This window comes from Cupressus sempervirens, chromosome 10 (genome assembly GCF_028749045.1).
Source record: "Cupressus sempervirens isolate cs-2001-9-10 chromosome 10, ASM2874904v1, whole genome shotgun sequence".
Classification (NCBI taxonomy): Eukaryota; Viridiplantae; Streptophyta; class Pinopsida; order Cupressales; family Cupressaceae; genus Cupressus; species Cupressus sempervirens.
The window spans coordinates 470,292,352-470,316,159 of record NC_143127.1 but is presented as its reverse complement, the minus strand read 5'-3'; the positions used below and the strand labels follow the sequence as shown (position 1 = coordinate 470,316,159).

The 23,808-nt window shown below is 35.3% G+C and overlaps 2 protein-coding genes across 2 annotated transcripts in view; one reads left to right on the top strand and one right to left on the bottom strand.

Moving 5' to 3' along the window:
* The window catches only part of RAD50 (DNA repair-recombination protein (RAD50)), a 236,507-nt gene that overhangs the window by 176,866 nt on the left and 35,833 nt on the right, over positions 1-23,808 (top strand). The window contains exon 20 of the mRNA XM_089806593.1: positions 23,629-23,798. Coding sequence (XP_089662719.1) covers positions 23,629-23,798 — 170 coding nt within the window. The remainder of the gene's footprint in view (positions 1-23,628; positions 23,799-23,808) is intronic.
* On the bottom strand, positions 7,653-8,721 carry LOC149534728 (uncharacterized). Its single transcript, XM_089806594.1, has 3 exons — positions 8,495-8,721; positions 8,227-8,379; positions 7,653-8,085 (listed from the first exon to the last, which is right to left on the bottom strand). Exons 1-3 carry the CDS (start codon positions 8,706-8,708, stop codon positions 7,709-7,711), a joined length of 744 nt encoding a protein of 247 aa, XP_089662720.1. The 5' UTR covers positions 8,709-8,721; the 3' UTR covers positions 7,653-7,708.

Below are 23,808 nucleotides of genomic sequence, written 5' to 3'. Positions count from 1 at the left end.
AGGTATGGAAAGAAAATGAGCAAAATGTTGCACTAGACAAGGGAGAATCATTGCCAAGCATTGAATCCTCTTCATTAACCTAATTGGCTACCATATCCTTAGGGAGAGCAATTGTGCACAACGAGCTTTGAGTAAGGTATATCAGGTTAGCGAGAGTTTATATCTTTGTTCCAAGTCCTTGATATAATTCTATGCAATGTTGCAATGAGTTTGTGCAGGTTCTACCTGTGTATAGGCGTTGTGAAGAATACGACCTAAAGCATTAATGGCAGATGAAATTGTAAGGATTTAATAGATGAAAGCAAATTATTCTTCACCATTTGAGTTGCTAGAGCTAGAAAAGAGAAAGTAGGAAGTGATTTGAGTGCTTGAGCAAGGAATTTCCAATGAATTTATGAAAAGCCTACCTTGACGACATAAAATGCTATTTATTTGTTCTGTGGGCTTTGTTCCAAGGTATTAAGAGTTGAATTTGGTTAATTAGTTATGGCTAAGCCTCATATATATGATGTTAAGGAAAGAATTTGATACCACTTTGAGAAACACTTGTTCAAATCGATGGAAGACGATCCTAAGGGAACATTTTTAGAAATCCTCGTTAGTGAGCTTCATGTTGAAGATATAAGGGCTTACATTCATTGCAAATATGAAGTACTTGGGAATGCATACATTTGGGAAGTGTTAATGATTGCAGCTTCGATCAGATGATTCCAATTAATCAAATCAAATGTTTGAATAGCCTATCAGCCATACACATTTGATGTCTTTCCTACATGATTATTATCATGGAGCATTTGTATTGTTGATAATAAAGTATATATATATGTAAGTATGTATATTAAATATATGAGATATTATTTACACATATTATTACCATATAAATGTATATATAATATTATCACACACATTTAAATATATATTATAATTATTACACACACACACACATACATACGTATAAATTGTTATCACATATTTTAATCATGATAATACCTTAAGAAAATATTAGTTGTAATAACTGATGAAAGTTAAAGAGACATGCCTTTTTAATATTATATACATATTCGTTGTAAAGGTAACTTGCAACACAAATAAAAACAAGTGCCATTACAAGTTACAACAATAAATTAATGTATACATACATTGAGATCTTTAACATGGTATTAGATTAGTGTGCTTTTCCAGAGGCTTGTGAGATTTGGAGACAATGAAATTAAACTCTGAGGAGACCATACACTGCAAAATCCATTATGCTTTGTATTCCTGGTTTATGTTGATTATGGAATTCTGACTTAGAACTCAATCACAGCAACACTCTCATCCATGATTTGTAGTGTTAGCACCAATAGATAGAATGGATGATGATATCTCCTTTAATGGACCTGCTTCCTAAGCAAGAACATAATTGTCTAGAGAAGTTTCAAAGCATTAAAGTGAATGTGTTTGCAGGGGTAAGCTTCCATTAAAACCTTTGCCAACACTCTCTTCACCTGTGACAAAATGAGATTTATGAAATAATGTGAGCATCTGTGAAAGCAGTGCAAAGTATATATACAAAATATGGATGCATCAACAAGGTGTATAAACTATTTTGCAACCTGCCTAAAGAGACACCATCAATGACTGTAGAACTTGCGCAAAATGTTATTGGTGAAAAGGTTATAGAGACTTTTAGCAAATGCAATTGGCAGGTGTTTTGCCAAGTTCTAATCCTTGCCAATATTCCTCTTTGTTTGTGTGTTAATGTAAGTGTTGAAACACGATATGGATTGTCAACAAACATAAAGGACTTCTTAATTTTTTTTTCAGACACTGCCTTAGCAAGTATGGTGTTGTTCAAGGTTGTGAACTGTTTTGCCAGGAATGCCTCAAAGAATTGTGGTCTCACGTGTCATGGTTGCAGGAATGCACATAATGAATAGGGTAGAAAAGTTCTCGAAACCTTCAAAGGGATACAATTGGTGGATGTAATGTCACTTTTTCACATCCATTTCTAGCACAGTCTTGCCCCTACATGTATGGGCAGTTTTAAAACAGTATATGGGCATCCACCAAAGCATTAGTAAAAAGGCAAAAGACTGAGCTTTTTTAACGAACAAGGTATAGAGGACTTCTAAAATTTTGTTTCAGATACTACCTTAGCAGGCATGGATGTTGGTCAAGGTCATGAACTGTTTTGCCAGGAATGCCTCAAAGAACTGTGGTGTCATATGTGTCATGGTTGTAAGAATGCACATTATGAATTGGTTAGAAAAGTTTTCGAAACCTTCAAAGGGATGCAACTGGTGGATGTAATGTCATTTTTTTACATCCATTTCTAGCATCCATCTTGCCCCTGCATGAATGGGCAGTTTTAAAACAGTGTATGGGCATCCACCAAAGCATTAGTAAAAGGGAAAAAGGATGAACTTTTTTAACGAACAAGGTATAGACGTCGCTGGAAGGCACTAAAAAAGCATGTGAAATGGTTTTGCAAAATGTCCCAAACAAGTATGGATATCCTTCAATAAATGAAAAGGTTGTGAAATCTTCAAATATACGAGAGTGCCAGGTGTAAAGACAAATGCTACAACTTTCCCCAGTAGTTTCTCAGCTTGTGCTTCAAGGTATGATACATATTACAGACATCTGTCAATGCATGATTGGGGAGGTCTTGTTGGCCCCAAACAGATATGTTGAAAATGTTGCATGAGTAATCGATAGAGAATGCTCAATTTGCTGATCTCCGTGTTTTGGGACTCGCTTGCTTGGTCTTGATGAGTTATTAATATACAACATACACAGAGCATTGGAATTTTTTTTTTTCAAAGTAAAATAAGAAACTCCTAAGGAAATGACTGAGCTCAACTTGAGAAATGATGCAAAGAGAAAGGTCCTTGTTCGTAATTTCATGGAAATAACATGAAGAGCTCAACGCTTCTAGTACTTCAGCTACACAGATCAAGCACTTGATTCCCATAATAAGGCATTCCCTTGTCTAAATAAGTGCTTTGTTTTTGCTATGCAAACTTAATATAGAAAACCTGAATGATGATTGTGTAAGAGCCAAATATAATAGCTTTTGAGACCACAAGTAATAAATTCAAGAAGCTCATAGTTTTTTGCTATAAATGAATTTCTATCTGGCAAAGACAATGTAAAAGAAAGGTTATAGGAAGGAGTTGTCTTTCAGAATGTGAAGAGTGGCAGCAAGAGTACAACTCTCTTGGATTTTTGAAAAATACTTGCTGATAAAAGTTTGATGTAGAGAAAGCCATATTTTTGGCAATTTTTGGTTCAAGATCATGGTGCATTTATGTTTGGCATGAAACAATTTATAATGGGAAATTGAATTGATGAAATGTACTGAAACTATTATCCATATTGTATAATGAAGTTAATACTTTGTTTGAGATGAGTTAATGTTCATATTGGGACAGAGTTGAAGCTCTTGAGGTTTTGGAATTTGTTGACTCCTCGAGGTTGAAGCCCTTAAATTGCAATTCTTGTACATCGCTTTCCTTGTCTAGCGGGCTCTTGAATATAGGCTATTATAAGATGTAATTGAATCAATGATTATATAGTTAAGAGCTTTGGCTTCTAATAATAAACATTGTAAAATAAGTAATGCCTGACAACATTAGCAGTGAAGGTCAGATCTTTGTATTGATTATTGATTTCTAAGGAGTTGTTATATGCGCACGGGAATGGCTTCTTACAAAATGTGTCACTGTGCTGGAGTGCACAGAATGCTGAGGTGGTGTATGAGAAGTGTATGAACTGCTGGTGTGAATATTAATGTTTGAGTGCATTTGAGACCTATAAAATTTGAAGGATCAAATATATGCATACTCATTAATTAATTGAAAGACGTATTAAGGCAATGATTATAAGAAACTAATTGATGATTCATACAAAGGATGTTCATGACATTTTGGTTATTAAGAGAGACTATTTAAAAGATTAGAAGGCAACAAATTCTTTATGATTGTCTCCCATTGGACTTGATAGCGACTGAAAACTCTATAAATATTAGAAAAGGTGGGAATTTCACATTTTGGGCATGGGGGTGAACCATCTTTAGAGTGATGATGTCAGAGAAAAGACACTAAGAGAGTTCTAATTTGAACCACCCTTAAGGGGAGATGTCTGTCAAAAAATTTGAGAGTGTGTTTACTTCACAAATAAAGTCTTTTAGAAACCTTCATAATGACAAATGGTAGCACAGACGATGTACTCAAATTGTTTAACCAATGCTTATATGGTTCTGATTCGATGCATTGGAGCAACTTGTATCAAGGATGTTGATGTGCAGATAAGGATGTTCTTCTAAGAAGAGAAGAATGGTGCATTAGGAATGTTGCTGAGGCATCCTTTGTGAGTGATGACATCCGGGATTATGGAATAAAAATCAAGACAAGGGTCTCTTCCAATGAGAGGGAGCAGACAACGATGGGATTTTGCTCAACTATGAAGATGGTCATGTAACTACTTTCTCTAGGACTTTATCTTATGATAGTAAATCCAAAGTGGTCTTGGATCTAGCACCTTCAGCCACATATTAATCATGCCACATAAAAAGATTCTCTTGAAGCAAGATATCTTTGATTCTTGGGATTATGTGTACCCTTCTATATCAAGAGGGAGCCTGACATTTCAGGCAACCTTGGATGAAGAGGTTTGGAGGTTGATACATGCACTTGAGAGAACCACATTATTTTAATATCTGGTGTTACCAAGCCTGAGGATAATCCACAGTTTAGTACTTTCACTCATGTTACTATGAATCAAGGCATGCAATAATGACAGAGTGAGCAAGTAGAGATATTCTTTTGTTGAGTTTTGAGGATCTTCATCATATTCGTTGAAAGGGAGTAGACCATGTCAAGATAGATTCTCTAGTGATCAAGAAATTGTAACAGCCAAAGGACTATGATTTGTGAGATGAAGTTCCATATGCGTAAACTAAAAGGCCTTTATGAGAATGCCTAAACCATAAATGAATACGTGGAATCCTATTCATTCAGAGTACATTATCACTGAAGATCTGACAATCAATATTTTCTCCAAAGCCTTAAGCTAAAGTGAAGCTTGCACACTATTGAAGACAAGCTCAAAGTTATGGATTAGACCCCTTAAAGAAAGGAAAACTCAAATCAGTTATTTCCTAGGATGTATCTTAAATGCATCCTTCTCTTGAGAGAAATGTTTGAGGTGAAAACCCTTGTTCCACCCTCTGGGAATATTCATGGTGGACCCACCCTTTGGTATGGTTCATTGTGGATGTCATTTGAGTGATTATATGATCTTGTGAATACTTCTTGAGAGGTGATGATCTTTCAATAAGTTTACTTGTGGTTACTATTGTAAGGTGACGATCTTAACAATAGTTTAACCTACTTTTAGGATGGATATCATTTGGTGTATTTGCTTGGAGAACATGATAGTGCATATCTCATGTAATTGAGTTAGAAGTATATGGAGATACCATGTGCAATTATTTTCATTGGTAGACATCATGAGACTTGATGCTATTGCACATGCCAAGCAAGATATAAGTATAGTGAATATCATATGGTTGATATTCATGGTTGGACCATCCGTTTAATGAAACTGTAAGGTAACATCTAAACAATGGACCTATGTTAGATATCTTCTTTGGTAGACATCATGAGACATGATGTCAATGTGCATACGAAGAAAAGATATGAGTATGGTGAATATCATATGGTTGATATTATTAGGCATACTAGAATCCTAATGTTACCGTGAGGTACTATTGTACACTATGTTGTTTTATTTAGATAGAAATCATCCTCCCTAGCTACGAGGGAGTGTTAATGATTGTAAGTTTCATCAGATGGTTCCAATCAATGAAATTAAATGTTTGAATAACCTATCAACCATAAACATTTGATATCTATCCTACACTATTATTATTATGGAGCATTAGTATTATTGATAATAAAGTGTATATATATCAAAGAAATGTGAATCGGAATCGGATCGGAATCGGCAAGGCCGAATCGAATCGTGAATCGGCAATGAATCGGCGATGAATCGGCAAATTTGAAAAAACCCTTTAAATTTAAAGATTTTAACAATTTAAAACTTATTTTATGCACCCTTTATTGAATATAACTTAAGCAAACTATAACATCATCAAATAGAAGTTAAAACTTAACATACATAAACATGGAACATAAAATCCATCACATACGTAACTATGTTATCTAAAATGTAAATTGTAGGCTACCTGAAGTAAATAGAAATCAAATGATCATAATGATTTAAATCATAGAATGTATGTAAGATGATCCATAAGACATCAAATCATAAATTTATGTAAGAATCTAAGATGAAGATCCATGAAAGTTTGAAACATATGTCTATCAATGATTCAGTATCAATATTTGTAAACAAAATATAAAAACAAGGCTCTAGCTCAAGCCTCAGGCTCATAGTCATCATCATCCTCAACATCATCCTCAAGCTCGGCTACAGCCTCAGCCTCAACCTCTAAGTATCTAGTCTGCCTAGTAGCAAGGCGTCTAATGTAGGTCCTAGAGGACTGTCGAGCCATATCTCCTGCATATAAGATGGGCTCACGAATGTCGCTAGGGCCTGTGTCTGTGCGTGCACGTGTGCGTCTACCAATGCCTGAAGAACGTGCTCTAGCTGCCTCAGCCTCTATATCCACCTGGTCAATCCACGCACGGTCTTCCTCAATGAAGACTGGATCTACAACCTCTGTGAGCCACTCTGATTCTGGATCAATCTCCTCTAGAATGATCAGAGAGGAGTCAGTGCCCAAAATTTGTCTGATCCTAAGATGGAGGTTGTAATGAACGAAGACAAGATCATTCAACCTCTGCACTGTCAACCTGTTTCTCCTCTTCGAGTGGATGTGCTCGAACATGGACCAACTGCGCTCACATCCAGAAGCACTGCTTGGCTGACTTAGAATACGAATGGCAATTTTTTGAAGTTTTGGGGTTGTGGCCCCAAACATTTGCCACCATCTATCTGAAATAAGGGAAAATAAAAATAATTAGTCTCATTTACAAATTACAAATTACAAGTTAACTCTAAAATTACATAATCAACTTTAAGTTTAGAATCTAGATTCATGAACATTGAATATATTATTTAATTTTTACTTGGCTGTATTGTTTCCCGAGCATCCATGGCTACCCTGCTAGAGAAAAGTGGCCCTTCTTTATTATTGAACTTATCAAGCTCAATAATTGCAGCACTGCTATCCTCATTAGTACTCAACCTTTGGATCACTGTATATAATCCGGTGAGAACCTCCTCATCCGCCTTGAAGTCAGGACGGAAACGAAATGCCGAATTCAAAAAGTAAGCTGCTGCATGGATGGGTCTGTGGAGCTGATTCTGCCATCTCCTATCAATGATGTCCCAAATAGGGGCATACTTCTCCTGCACTCTTGCATACTGAGCTCTAATGGCCTCCTTGGCCCTATCCATGCCCTCATATATGTAGCCCATAGAGGGCTTCTCCCCATCAGCAGTTCGTAGGAGAGATACAAGAGGCTTAGTGGCCTACATATAAAGTAAAATAAAAATTTGAGTCAAAACTTAAACATAGAATAATTCAATAATATAACTTAAGGTAAAACTAAATCATTAAACAATTAGCATAGTAAACTGTAAAATATTAAATGTTAAATTGCAATAAAATTACCTTAAGGATTTCTCTAGCAGGTTTTCAAAAACCATCATCATCAAATATGCAATCCACCACATCTATCCCTGCAGTGGTCATAGCATAGGAAGATGAAATCCACTCCCGCCCAACAAACATGCTCCTCAAATCATCCCTTGATGTCAACAAGGACTGCAAGGTGATGAAATTCGAGGCAAACCTCGTGATCCCTAGACGAGCTAACTCTTTGTCTCCTGTGTACTTCCTCATTGTGCTAAGGACAAATGAATGATTATAAATAAACTTGCATATGTTTTTTGCCCTTTCCACACATGACTTGACCCACTCAAGTTTGCCAATTTCCTCCAACATGAGGTCAAGGCAGTGTGCTGCACAGGGGGACCAAAATATGGTGGGGTGCCTCTCCATCAAAAGTTTGCCTACAACAATTTTAAGATAATTAGAAATTCAAATTTCAAACATGTTAGAACTTAGGAAACTAAGAAATTCTAAGTTAGAATTAGAAAAAGTTCAAAATTCAAATAAATTTATTTTCAAAACTTAAAAAGTTAAAAGTTTACCTGCAGCAACATAACTTGCTGCATTATCCGTCACCACTTGCACCACATGTTGTTCCCCCACCTCTGCTATAACTTCCTCAATAACCTCACATAAGTATGTGGCGTTTTTTACATGAGCAGAAGCATCAATAGATTTGAGGAACATGGTATATCCTACAAGTAACAAAACAACGAATTATAATTACTATTAGCAATCAACAAATCAAAATTTGAAATAGTCAATCACGATTCAAAATTATGTATGTAGGAAAGTAGAATGATCAATCACCTCCACAGGATACAAGAAAATTGAGGAGTGTTCTTCCTCTCCTATCTGTCCAACCATCAGTCATGATGGTGCAACCCTTTTCGATCCACTCCTTTCGGTTGTCCTCAAGCTCATGCCTCATATCCTCAACCATTTCCTCCAGGAGGTATCCACTCAACTCAGCCTCAGTTGGGGCTTGAAACCCCGGACCACAAATGGTAACTGCATCTATCATGTTTTGCCAATAAGGAGTCTTGTCACAAATAGATAATGATATTGATTAGAAATTTAGATGTCAAAAACTAAAATCATAAAACAAGTAGATATAATTAAAGTTTTACTTTTACTTTTAACTTTAACTTTGAAGATAACAAAGAAAAAAGAATCAATTACCTGGCTGCAATAAATGGAATGTTGCAAAAGTACCAGAATTTGCAAATCTCTTTTCTGGCAGCATCATGAATCTCCTTGTTCAAACCCATGTCCTCAAGCGTGGGTTGGGAGGCAGGAGTAGTGCGGGGCACAAAGTAACTATCCATTCTGCTTTTCCGCACTCTAGGCCGCAATAGGTTGGTGTTGGACTCTGTCTCAATATGAGACCGACTACCACTAACACTCACATGAGCACTAGCACTAGGATGAAAAGGAGGCCTAGAAGAACCCTCTCCAACACAACCTACGGATGCGGAAGCTGATGCAGATGCACTTGCAGATGTAGATGCGGTTGCGGATGTGGGAGCACGGGAGCCAAAACCTCTTAACTCTTCAAGTTGCATTTTCTTAGTCAACTTGTCTTGTTCAATTTTTTCTAATGCCACTAAACAAGAGCGTTTTGCCTCAGCGGTTTGATGAGTGCAAACTGTGACATCATGGCCAGGTATGCCAGCAATGTGGTATTTTAATCTATAGATACCTCCCGAATTTATTTTTTCTTTGCAAAATATACATTTTGTTTGATATTTGGTTCTCCCGGGAAACTCTTCATTATATTTCCAGCATTCATCTTTTTTACCCATTGTGGAAATTGGAAAATGAAAGCAAAGGGCTGCTGCAATAAAAAAATTCATGTCAAAAAGCAAAGTTTGCAACTAATAAACAAAAACTACAAAACAACAAACCCTAGTTTGCAATTTAGTAAAAATAAAAAACATTCAAGATTTGCAAATGAACACTAAAAAAATTTAACAAAAAATGCATACTACACTAACATGCAAAAAAAAAAACCAACACTTACCTCTTGCAAATGAGCTGAGGAGTGTTGATAATATCATAGTTCCAAGAATCACGGTGATTCATGCGATTCACGTGATTTGGCGATTCGATTCAAGCCAGACGATTTTTTGTGAATCGGTGAATCGAATCAGCGATAAAGGGTTTATGAAATAAGTTACTCACTAAATTTCAAGGGTTTTTTAAATTTTCCGATTCATGGCCGATTCGATTCCGATTCATGGCCGATTCACGATTTGATTCGGCCTTGCCGATTCCGATCCGATTCCGATTCTTGTTACTTTGGTTGATATTGACTCCTTAATGCTTCCAATGCAATTTATGGCCTCCCTAGATGGACTTCTGATCTCTTTGGTGCTCTTCCTTCTTGCTGGTTGGAAACCTATGGATTCTCTTTTCTCTTCTTCTCTCTCACTCTTCCTCTCTTCTACTCATACTAAGCAAATAGAAGGCTCTTTAGGGTTATAACAAAGAGGAAAGTCAACTTAGAAAGCAAATAAAACATTTGTTTTTTTTTTTAAAATTGAACTTTCTATCCTTGCTGCCGCGGCCGATTTCTGGAGATTCACGATGACGATTTTGGCGATTTTTGCCATGAATCTCCGATTTTGGCGATTCAGGCGATTCACAGGAAAAAATCGCCACCAGCGATTTCCGATTCCAAAAGAATCGTGAGCCATGAATCTTATCGCGATTTCATGGCGATTTTTGGAACTATGACATATATGCATATTATATATCGGGCATACAACATACATACATAAACACACACACACACACACACACACATATATATAAATTATTATCACATATTTTAATCATGATAATACCTTAAGGAAATATTATTTGTAATGACATGTCTCTTAATATTTATATACATATTCATTGAAAAGGTAACTTGAAACACACAAAAATAAAAACAAGTGCTATTACAAGTTACAACAGTAAATTGGTTTATACATACACTGAGATCTTTAGTAGGAAGATCTGAAAAATATCTATAATGATGATAGGTACTCGACAACGGTGCCAAATGTTTACCATATGGGGTAAATAGTTTAATGCATACAGACAATAGACAGGAACATGTAACACAGCAGTACTCCTGTTATTATTTGCATATATGCCGAAGAGATTACATAATGCTTACAATGATGATTACAATGATTTTGGATGGTGTACATATACTTTCCTGAAGAACCTTCCCGAAGGGGTCCGTCGGCTACATAATAAATAATTACCGCCTACATGCTAATCTACCCGTCGGCTACACAATATTTATCGACAACAGAGGCCCAAAGTGGTCTTTTCTTAGGCTTATGAGTTTCCTCAAGATTAAGGTTTCGAATCTCACCTTTGATTTCTTCAGTGTTCTCCTTTAGAAAATCAGGATCATGATTTTCTTCAGAACTAAGTTTAGGAGATGGATCTTCAGAACTTAGGGTTCTTTTGAATTCAAACTCTTCTTCAAAGATAACATCTCTACTAAGTATAATGTTCTTTTGACCAGGTATGTAAATTCTATATGCTTTAGATGTTTCACTATACTCGACTATACTATCCCTTTCCAGATGTTTACTAAAATTCTTGATATAAAACTTACACATTTTAAACTGAACAGTAAACCAGTAGTTGATATAAATTCCAGAACTTAAATCGACTTTATAACCAGCAGATATGCATATGAGAAAACCCAAGCAAGTGTGTTTATTTCCTACAATATTCAGAAGTACATATTTAAACCAGCAATTAATACAAATAGTTGCCAAATAACATTATTGTATTATACGTCAATAATACAATAATATGCAACAATTCAGAAAATCCAATCTTATAAATAGAAATAATAGTCAGATTGGCAATATAGATAAAACTTGTAAGAAGGCTAGATTTGCATCCAACCTCCAAAAGCTTCTTCAAGGGTTTGCGTACTTGAAGAGATAACCAGTAATTGTTTCTAGCTCCTAGATTAATATTTGTTTAAATATTATAATCTTAATAACTTTCCATGAGGAGCCTGTTGTACCTTTATCACTTCTCTCAATGGGATGCACACTCTTTTAAGCAATGTGGGATAAAGTACCTTTTTGTCCTTTAGTCACTTAAGTGAACATAGTACCCTCTTAAATAAAGTGACAAGTTAAATGAACTTTAATAGTCACTAGTTAGTAAACCATATAATCATCAGGCATTAAAATAGCTAGCCAAATGAACTTAGATAAGCACGTGCAATAGCTCGTTGGAAAGCTCTTAGCGAGACGTTTCCAAACCAAGATTGAGGTACCGAAAATACTGTGCTCTGTTTACCTACTAAAAATAGTAAGCATTCGAATAACTTGCCAAAACTGCTCTGATGGGTCTGAAACTAGAAATGTCTAGTCCAAACCTCGAACTGAACCCCGTAAAGAACCTTTTTGCCCTCAAAACCTAGGCGAAGTGAGCTAGCAACACAAAATTATAATGTCCCAGAAAAAGGGGACATTACATCGACAAAAATACCCTTCCTCCCAGAGGGTTCTAACTTAGTTATCTTTTCTTTTGGAACATGTATGTATAGTGGGCACCCAAATATCTTAAGATGACTTATATTTGATTTAACCTTAGAAAAGACTTCTTCAGGAGTTTAATCTCTAAGGTGGGAGTGAAGACTTTTGTTTTGAATATAGATAGCAATTCATGAGGCTTCTGCCCAAAGATAATATTCTAAATTGTGATCAAGTATCATAGCTCTTGCGCTTTTATAATTGTTCTATTCTTCCTTTTTGCTACCTCGTTTTGCTATGGGCTATAGGGAACAATATACTCCCTCTTAATTCCTGCTTCTTTACAAAAATCTTTAAACAAATCTGAAGTATATTCCCCTCCATTATCATACCTAAGAGTTTTAATTTTGTGTCCTGATAGGTTTTCAATTAAGGATTTGAATTCTTTAAATCTCTTAAGGGTTTCTTCTAATTCTTTACTATTTAAGAAGTAAATCCATGTTTTCCTAGAGAAATCATCTATAAAAAGTATATAGTACTAGAATCCTCCAAGAGAAGGAACATACATAGGACACGATAAATTTGAGTGGATTAATTCTAAAACATTGTTAGTTTTTCTAGTGCTATCTTGAAATGGACTTTTGGTGTTCTTACTTAGAGCGCATCCTTTGCATATGCTCACATGATCTTTATTCAACTTAGTTAAACGAGTAACCATCTTCTCCATAGTCAATAAGGCTTTGAAATTTAGATGTGCTAACCTTCTATGCCATATTTCATTTATATCAGTAGCTTTATGAATTAAGGCTTGAGTAGGTTATGTATTTAATTCATATTGGTATTACTTTCTTTGACCAATTAACTTTGATTTCTTAAATGAAGAGTTCTTAGACCATGTCATTAATTAACCATCCATGAATGCAACCTCGGGTCCATCATCTTTATGTGCTGTAACAGAGATATGATTCCTCTTGATTCTTGGTACATAGAGTACTCCTTTGAGATGAAGAGAAATGCGTGACTTTAGTTTCAAGGTCCAGTTTTCAATTCCTTTGACAAGATGAGTGGAATTATCACCTATGGTAACTTTGACATTAACTTCTTTTGATATTGAGTCTAGTACTTCATTGTATCTAGTAATGTGTTGAGATGATCCACTATCAATTACCTAGGCTTTGCTTGATAATTCACTTGATAGTTTTGAATACAATACATGTTTCTTAGGATCATAATTTTCCTCTTTCTTAGTAACATTTGTATAGTTTAGTTGCTGCTTTGAACTCGTAGGGCAATTAGATTTATAGTGTCCAAATTTTTCACATTTGAAGCATTTGATTTTGGATAAATCTCTCTTAGTTTTTTCATTTCTTTGATTACCCTTCTTCTTCTTGAAGTGCTTCTTCTTACCTTTATAGGAATTTGTGTTGAGAACATGAAGTTCTTCATCTTCAGTTTCCAATTTTCCTCTTTCCTTGAGTTGCCTAGATTCTTCTTGAAGGCAATCTCCTTTAAGTCTATTGAAGTCTGGAAGTTTGTATTTAACAGTTATTCTTTGTGAGAATATTTCCTATGAATCTGTAATCCATCTATTGCCATTAATGTTAGTTTTTCATCTTCAATTATGTACTCAATGCTTGTAAGTTCATCTCTTAGACAAGCCACCCTTAGGAAGTATGAATTCATAGATTCTCCCTTCCTTATTTTTATATGATTTAGTTTCCTTTTTAGTGACAGGGTTCTAGTTTTATTATTAACTTCATATGCATTGATTAATGCACTCATCATTTTGAATGTCGTTTGATGTTTCATCAACATTGGTACTATTTCATTTTTAATTCCATCTAATATGATTTTCATAGCTTTCCTATTTCCTTTAATCCATATAGTTTTATGAGGATCAGCATCCGGTTGCTTGGATTCCTTATCAATGAACTGTGATGCATCATTTTCTTCAAGAGCCATCATATTTTAAATTTCCATGCAATAAAATGGTCTTTTCCATCAAATCTATGTTCGGGTCTGATTGCATTAGCCATTGCAGCCATTGTAGGTAGAAGAATGAAGCTAGATATGTATTAAGTCTGATTACTAATTTGTAGAGCCAAGGTTCAACTACCAAAGCTCTGATACCATGTAAGTTTTCTGCAAATTCTGATAAATCAATACTGATATAATGCCTTTACTCTTGCTGAAGATAGTCCTTAAATATACAAGACCGTATATTAAATATTCTTGCTATGATGTATAGTTCTGCAATAAAATATTTATCTCTGCTATAAATCATATGAAGCAGTAAATGCTAAAGGAGGAGACTTTTATTTGATGTGTGTCCTTTATCCACATTCACACCCCATATATGTATAACAACCAAGGGGCATGTCCTTAGAAAGGACACGTCCCTCTCTAGGTCGGCCCTAAATTAATTGTTTCTCATAAAATTGGCATCTCTTGTGCATGACCATTGGTTAGTAATTAAACTAACCAAGTTTATGCAATCATACTTTAACAAGGAGATGCCAATCACAATGAAGACAATAAACAATAATATAGGTCTGTTCAATTAGGGATTTCATGCATATATTGGATCTGTTTGATCTATAGATTCAGATCATTATGATATCAGTCTTACCTCATATAAAATTAACACATTGGAGAGAGTTATTTAGCTGCTATTGAATGATTTACATTTGTGTTTTGAATTGGAAGAAATTGTGTGCAATTGGGTGGTTGTTGTCGCTCTACCTGGTAGTGTTTGGGAATTTCATGAGCTTCTATCACCGTTTGGGTAGCAAAATACTACCTAGAAGGGCAGTGATCACAGCAGGTGGACCTGTGTTGTTATTTGGAGACCGTTTTGCATTTTGCCCAGGCTTGCAATTAATTTCCAAGCCCTGCATTTAGTGTTTGGAGCCCGTGGTTACATTTTGGGTGGCCTGCATTGACCTTTTGAGACCTGTGTTCATCTTCAAGGCCTTGCGATCATTTTCTTGGGAAAGGTGGTGAAGGTTGGTTCAGTTTGTAGTGTGGATTTGGAGAATTGCCTTGCTCTAAAATTAGGTTATGTATTTGATATTTGTAATTTCCAATCTTATAGCATAATACAATTGTGTAATGACCCGACCAATGAGTTACAGAGAACCAAGCTTAGAATGTGTACGGACTGTTATTGAACAGGAGGGACATAGCCGTATGGTGGCATAGACTGGTGTATGGAGAGAATGAACCGTACGGAAAGGAGTTGAATGGCGTACGGTGAGGGTAAGGACAGCCCGTACGGTGGAAGGAGTTGGCTGCCATACGGATGTTTATAGTCCCTACAGTGAGAGCAGGCCGTATGGAAGTTAGTGGAATCTAAATGCAACCAAATCTGCTGTACGGTGGATAGGAGCCCAAATGAAGTTAAAAGTTCGTACGGTGATATTGTTGGCTGTACGGTAATCCCAACTAGCTGTACGGTGTGAATTTGGAGTTTCAATCCGTATGTGAATGTAAGGGCCATACGGGAATGACAAAGGGACCGTGCGGGTATGAAAGAGAATATGGTGAAGATGATGTATGGACTAACAGTCGTATGGTGGAATATGAATGCCGTATAGGGGAGTCTAGATGTCGTACGTTTAGTCTTAGAGTCCAAAGTTGCACACAATGCGCTTGTGAATGACTCACAATGCAAAAACAAATAAAACCACTTAGAGTTGCCAGAAATACACACAGAAACTGAGCCAAGAGATTCACCAACAAGAATGGAGATATATATAATTAAGCCTTCAAATTGCATAATACAGACTGAAACATACTCCAACAGAATAGGGTGAGGGATGAATCCCACCGAAACCGTGCAGGCCAAATAGGGAAGGTCTTCCACTTCTGAAATGGCGAACAATGCCGAACTCCAACTGGAATCTGCAGTGCAAATAGATATAAACCAAAGCATGCCTACAAATTGACTACAAGCTGCGCTTAAATACCCATCAGGAAATTTTTTTTGAGGGTGTACAAAGTTAGCCGACGGCGACACAAACTACGAAAACTAAATAAAAATGGGTCCGAGATAAAATAAATGAATTGGCCCGTTACAAAGATTAAATGAGTACATTTATTTTATGACGGGGACATTACAAATTGCATAGTTGGCATTTGGCATCAATGGAGCAATTTAGCATTATGTTTCAGTATTGTTTCCTTGAAGCAATTTTTTTTTCTTTTTCAAAAATCAAACAAGCTTATAAACTGAAAAAACACAAAAAATCATCTTATTTCACTGGCATAGCTGCAGAAGATAGTTCAGGGTATTCACAACTTCGAAGAAGCACGAAGAGGTTATAAAGTGGGGCTTGGGCAAGTTGTTTGATCACCCAGATTTGAGTCCTTTACAAAGCTTGAGAAGTAAAGCTAGCAGTATTATACATCCTAGGTGGCAACTATTTTGTAATTGATGAATTTGTAATTCATTTTATTGAGAAATTGAAGACAATTTTCTTGCAAATTTTGTTTTTCTCTTTGTTGTGCTTTGTATGATAGCTAGGTGGAATAGCCATTCTTCAAGTGTAGAAAAGTAGGTGCTTAGATGTGTACAAAGAGTCCTTTACGTCATAGTATCTTAACCAACGTTCTTGAGCATAGTAGACTATGGTAGAGAGGTGTATGTTGAGGTTGTGAGGGTAGTGGATATTTTAGAATGCATATATGGTGGAGTTGGAATGTTTGGAGGAGGTCGGATTGGGGTGGAGTTGATTGCATGATGAGGAAATAGAGTACAAAGCAGTGCTTGTTTTCTCCAGGTGTTGGAAGAGGAGAAAGAACTCATTAGAGGTATCTGTGACAAAGATGGAGTTTTCTAACGATTGTTTGCAATCTAATAGGGTTGCTTTACCATTCAACTCCACCTTGTGAGACAAAGATTAACCAAAACTCAACTAGGAACCTCGCAAACATGCCAGAATTGTTAACAATATTAACAACATAATCAAACACCTATATCTGAATTAAAATTCGATAAATCTTTATCGTTAAAACACCAAATCACCAAAAACTTGTGCAAGGCAAGTGTATTTCTTGAGAGAAAATATAGAAACAGCTAGGGTGGATCATTCAATATGAAAACTGCAAAGATTGCAATAGGTTTTTGACCTCAACAACTTTTGAAATAACTCCAAATCTTAGCTCAACAACATTTTGTATGTGTGCATACTTTGAATGAAGAGTAGAGGGCCAAAAACTCCGGTTTATAGATTTTGGAGTAAAACTAGAGCATTTTAAATTTTGAAATATTTTGTTTCCTTCAAAAATGACCTCCCTTAGCACCTTCTATAAATAACTTTGATCCCTTTGGCCTAGATGTTTGTTGGCTAATTTTTTTGTGCGTCACTGACTACGACTTACAAAATTGTGACTTTAAGCAACATTTCATGAGATTCCTCTCGCCTTTTAGCAATAGGGGAGGCTCCCTTCTTACTGTCAGTGGCTTCAATAGCAACTTAACTAAAATTACAAAAATGATGGTTCTCTTGATCAATTCCTCTTTTTTTAGGATTGATTTGCATACACCTATAACTTTCCAACTTAAGAAAAAGTGCCTTATTGCTACAATAATATCGGTGACCTTGGAATTGACGTAAGAACTACACCAGGGGCAGCAGTTTACTTTTTATATTTTGTGAAACAAAAACAGGAACCCAAAGTCTCTTGCATTTGTTGCCTCGAATGAAGACTCAAGCAAAATAACTAATAAAGCACAAAATCTCTTACTGGATACTCTCAAATTCAATAAAAACACTTAAAATTGAAGTCCAAAGTATTCAAATCTAAGTGATAACAGCCACTACTATCTATTACAATTTGTCCTCCTGCAACACCAAGTCTTCAAAAGTTCAAATTAGCTGTAAATGCAATAGGCAGCTCAAAGTCTACACAATTAAATTCAAATCCTTCTTGATCAAAGCTTCAAAACTTACAATCAATATCCAAAAAATGTTGTCACATAACACATGAATTGACACAATGTTTGAAAGCAAGTTGCCTCTTTTATTGAAATCAATTTGATTTACATCCAAGCATAGAGTCTTAGAGTGCACAATACAAACTGGTAGAATTTTCTTGCCTTGCCTAGAGATGATTATTTACAATGCCCTCCCTTCATTATATATAAAAATAGGAGAGAGGTGGAGGAAAAAGTGGAACAACCTCAACCACCTTGACTTATCTCTAACTACTTTGACTTAATTCAAAATTGCATGCCTAATGCAATTGCAACCCAACTACATGAGTTGGTTATACAGTTGCATGTTATCCTGTACTTACAACATGGATGCTCTTTACATGTAGCATTCCTATTGCTATTCTACTTAAAGCATATGAAAATCTAATTTGAAGTATTCACATGGTATCAACCAACTCTCCAAACTTTCGTAGGGACTTGCATACAACTACAACATGTGGTTCGCCGATGTGTTGTAAGATCATTATAACCTACCTAAGTATTACTTGCTGCTCTAGTTATCTCTTTGTTACAAATCTACATTCGATTTTGCAGATTCTTCAATGAATACATTCAGCTTGCAAATGTATCGAGGACACTGATGTTGAAGTCTTCCACTTCAAGTTGTAAGTTGATGGCCTCTGCGAACCTTGTGAGAACTTCTTGATTCTTGAGTCCATTATCTTTAGTGATGATTTCGCATGATAGCCCTCTACATGCCTCTCTGATCACACTTTCTTGGTTAGTTATCTTGGCTACTGCTGCTTTTGCATCTTTTACAAGTCCTTGTAGAACTTTCTCTTTGTTGGTCATCACATGTGCATAATCATGGTACATCTCAACAGACATGATGACTTCACACTCACACAAGACGTTCAAATCAATCTCCATCATGCTTTTCCAGGCAACAAGATTCCCATCCATCAACTCGAGTTGATGATTGAGTGACTTGAGAATGTCATTCAATCCAACAATAGTCTCTTTTTCTTTTGCTGGTGTAATTTTGCTTGACATTGCCGAAAGTGTGCTTGCACAACTCTCACATGAAAGTTCCATAGTATATGAACATTATCGTATGAAGGGTCCATAGCAAACTTGGGTGTGTAAAAACACAGACTCAAGCAAGGTATTTATAGGGAAACAACATGCAATGGTTAGGGACATGAACGAACAAATTGGTCGAGCTCAAAATGGCTAAAAAGTGATTTAGAACAACCAAAAATGGCTAATAGGCTTGGAGTTAAGTGAATGAGAAGAAAAAATGAGTAATACATTAGGCATAACATGTTTTGATAAGTACAAAAAGTGATACTCTATTAGGCGAGCATGTGGGAGAAACTTCAACCATAGGGCAGCCATATGGAGATGCATGGAATGCATGGTGGTGGGGTTTTATCTTGCATTCGCATGTGTGGAAAATAGTGAGCTTGCCTTTCTTTTGAGAACAAGATTTTACACCTGAATGCATATGCAAGTAAATGAAACCTTGCACATGCAAGTTGGAGAAGATGTAAGATAGAGGGAACAACTTCATTCACACAAAAAGAGATGCAAATCTCAAAATGGAAATGATTTCTTGGATTTAGAAAGATTGCAAGATCAAGTGTTAAATAGAATTTGAATTTTGACTCGGTCCTTATAAGAGATGAGTCAAAATTCATAGCTTGGCAAGTGTAGGAAGTTAGAGCAAAAAATTGCATCATTTTAGCAATTGTTTTGACCAAGCAATGTGCAACATCCAAAGAATTTGAAAAATGGTGACCAAAGCATATCAAGTGATTTAAAAGACTTGAATGCAAGCTAGGAAGGATAGGAAATGCTTTCAAACTTACCTTGATTCAAATGCTTGCTGTTTTATTGGTGCAAATTGCTCAAAACTAGGCTGTTTTTGAGTAAAAACATGCCCTAGATGGGTTGAGAAATGAAGAAAAAACTCAACAAACTCCCTTTCTGAGTAGCCTAATGTGTTCTTTAGGTGATTTTAGTCAAAAACAACCAATAGATCATCAAAAACGACCAAGTATTCCTCAAGATATGGGCATTTGAAGGGTGGAAAACCCGTTTTTGGAGGAAAAAAAACCCAAAAAGTGAAGTTTTGAGAGCCAAAAAATGTGTTTTTGGGCTAGAAATCGCTATCTTGAGGTGTTTAATAAAAAAACCTCATTTTATGAAGTAAAACACACTTTTTGGTTGCATTTACATGTTGGAAATACATGTAATTGAGCCAAAAATCACCACTTTGGTTTGAGTGAGGATTTAAGTCATTAAAACGATGCTTTTAAGAGCCATTTACATGTTGGGATGGTATGCAAATGGGTTAAAATTCGCCACTTTGCCTTGGCTCACTTTTAAGACTCAAAAACATATTTTAAAACACATGTAATGAAGCCCAAAATTGCCACTTTTGATTAAGCTTTGTGGAAATGGGTTTTCTTTTATCACATACACATGCGATTGGCTCCAAAATCACCACTTATGTCTAAGTTAAGTAAAAACTCAGTTTAGACATGCATTTACATGTTATAAAAACATGCTATTTGATTTAAAAAGTCCATTATGTGGTAGTTTTGAAAGATGTATATGCAATGGGTTAGAAAAACACTATTTAAATGCATACATATATATATATATATATATATATATATATATATATATATATATATATATATATATATATATATATAAAATAAACTTATACATGCAAAAACATATGTAAATGGGTTAGATTTTGCCACTTACATTGATTTGATAAGTTTAAAATATGCAAATGCATATTAAAAACCCACGTAACACATTAAAATGTGTTATTGCATTGAAAAAGTCCATTTAAATTAATGCTGGGACTTATATTTTATTGGAAGTGGGTTTTCACATAGTGATTTGCATGCTGATGTATGCAATGTGTAATAAAAATCTCAATTTATGCACTTAAGGTGTTTCATGTATTTATATTTAATAATTAACTATATTTTTTAATAAAGTAACATGAAAAATAGTCTAGAAATAGGCTATTTTCATAATACATAAAAAACTATGGTTAAATCAAGTTGAAATTTTCAAATGGACTACAAAATACATTTTAAATGTTAAATATTACTTTATGTTGTGCAATCACCAATAAAATGTCCACTTTTATGAGGTTTTTAATAAAAATATGCAGTTGACTTGAAAAACCCCACTTTTACCCTTACAACTAGAGCAAGACAACTCCAATATGGACCTAAGTTAGCTTGAATTGAGCGGAATTCCAATGGGCTATTCACTTAAGGAAAAAACAAAAGAAAAAAACTATTTACAACACAAAGAAAATCAAAGAGAAGATGTGAAAGTTTACCAAAAATCGAGTGTTCATAGTGCGAGAAGAAAGACTTACCAACAAACATTTGGGGATAATTTCGATGGAAAACCTTCAAAAGAACATATAGACAAGACTACACAAAGAACAATTCGTTGATAATAAATTGTTTTCATGATGCCTCATTAATGCATTAAAAGAAAGATGATGTGCATACGAATCCATGAGAAAATTGCCTAGGGTTGCCTGAATTTTGTGAAGCCATAATTGAGGACAACAATGTCCAACTTGGGGACATTGATTCTATGGAATTTTTAACCTTTAAGTTATTATAAAAACGTCTATTTAATACTTGAGCATATATTATAAAATAATTCCAATCACCTTATTGAAATTGCCAATACACTAAACTGAATGCAATCTGCATAGAGCAAAGATGACATTTAAGAGGCATGCTTGGCATCGGAAAAACACTTACCAAAAGTAATACTTAATATAAATAGCAGTTCTGTTGAAATCCAATGAAATTAAAATAGCTACCAGCAAAAAGGCATCGGGAACCCAGCAATTGGCTAACGGGAATAAAATCTCACCATGTGCGAGGAGGGGACATCTTATGCATTGTCCTTAAATTGATGATTTTTAAAATATATTTGAGCTTCCAATAGTATATCTTATCTTTTAACCTCTGCAGGTTATACCTTTTATCATTCAGACACATTTATAGTAGTGACACTAGCTCATTGGTCATCCATATCTAAACATTAGTAATACCATGTTGACTTTTGTCAGAGTTGTTAATGAACCCCATAACTCCCTTTAATCACTTGCAACCAGAGCACCTTTACATTTGAAGTGAAAAAACAATGATTGAGCTATGCAACCTTGAGAAGATATCCGATCCCCAAAAATAATGACGAATCATTGTATCAATTGATCTGAATGAATACATCTGAACAATTACAATTGTACTAATGAATGATTATAAAAGAAAATCCTTATAGGAAACCCTAGGTTATGATCAAGTTGGATCATGACACGTGTCCTCATTTTATTGATAGAGACAACATGAGCTATAATTAGCTTATCTAAACATAGAAAGAAACTTCTAAGTTTAGTGTAAATGAAGAAATTGGTAGGAGATTTCTGTCAGTAATTGATGAAAAATAATTAATTAATTGCTAGATGACTAACCTATTTACTCCAACAACCTCGACTGTTACTGGTCTGATGTTTGTTTGTTTCAAGGGAAAAAGAGGTAGGTGAAAACATCTTATATTTTCAATCAAGTAGTGCAAGGGACCATTGCTTGAGTAGAATTCAACTTTTGTATTACCTTAAGTACACAATTCTGTGGTCAGTTGGGTTGGCATCTCCTTGGTCAAGTCCCTCCTTATTAGAATCCAGAGAATGTAATTGGGGTTATCCCTTTCTGACAGATTGCTTTGGATATCAGTGATGTACGTTTTGCTTCTTCTTATGAAAAGCAAGAGCTCTTCAATCCTTACAGTTGGGCAAGGCACCATGCGCCAATATAAACAAAGAGATAAACACAAGATTGAACTAAAAAATTGTGTATCTAACACATATGGGTAGAATGCCATACCAGCTTGATCTCAATACTTTGGAGTTTTAAGGGCTATATGGTCCACTTGGCAAACTTCTGCCTAAATTTCTGCGGTTTAATGTTCCTGCCTCCAACACATCGTTGAAGATTTCCTCCACAAATTGAATGCAAATATTTGCAGGTTTTACTCTTCTTTATCATGAGAGCCATACAGTTGGCCACCTGTTTTCTTGTTGTGAATGCTCCATAAATTGAGGTTTGATCAACTTTGCATTGTTTCTCTGATTTTACTATGTACATGTGAAATAAGAATGCTGTAGTAGATTATGACAAGTAAATGCAAGAATGATTAGGAATAGCATAATAAGTTATACATTTTAATGTGTCAATATTTCACTTTGCCGATATAAATATCTATACGCCTGAGATTGATAAGATCATTCTTCATTCCCTGATGATAATTGAGTAACCTAATGTGAAATGTTGAAATTAAAGAATCTACGCTGTTGTTTCCTGAAATAAGGTTTGGTTTTACATATTGTGTGATGAAGAAAGTTAATATTTTTTGAGTCAGTAAATTTTGTAATGCTGTCATGTATGCAGGTGCTGGTGGAAGGTTTTTTCCCTCTATCTAAAGAAAAGGAAAAATTAAGAAAGGATTATGATACAACGAAGGATAAATTTGAGTTGGAGAATGAAGAAAGTTCTAAATTGTTGGGAATTTTCCAGCAAGATGTTGATATGCTTTTCAGCTACTCATCTAAAATTAAGGCGTGAGTTGCC

Bases quoted from the DNA above. Each gene is read 5' to 3' on its own strand.
- LOC149534728 (XM_089806594.1), bottom strand. From the start codon at position 8,708: ATGATAGATGCAGTTACCATTTGTGGTCCGGGGTTTCAAGCCCCAACT. The intron at 8,380-8,494 runs GTGATTGATCAT...TGTTACTTGTAG, and splicing joins TTTTCTTGTATCCTGTGGAG to GATATACCATGTTCCTCAAA. The intron at 8,086-8,226 runs GTAAACTTTTAA...AAATTGTTGTAG, and splicing joins AGCAAGTTATGTTGCTGCAG to GCAAACTTTTGATGGAGAGG.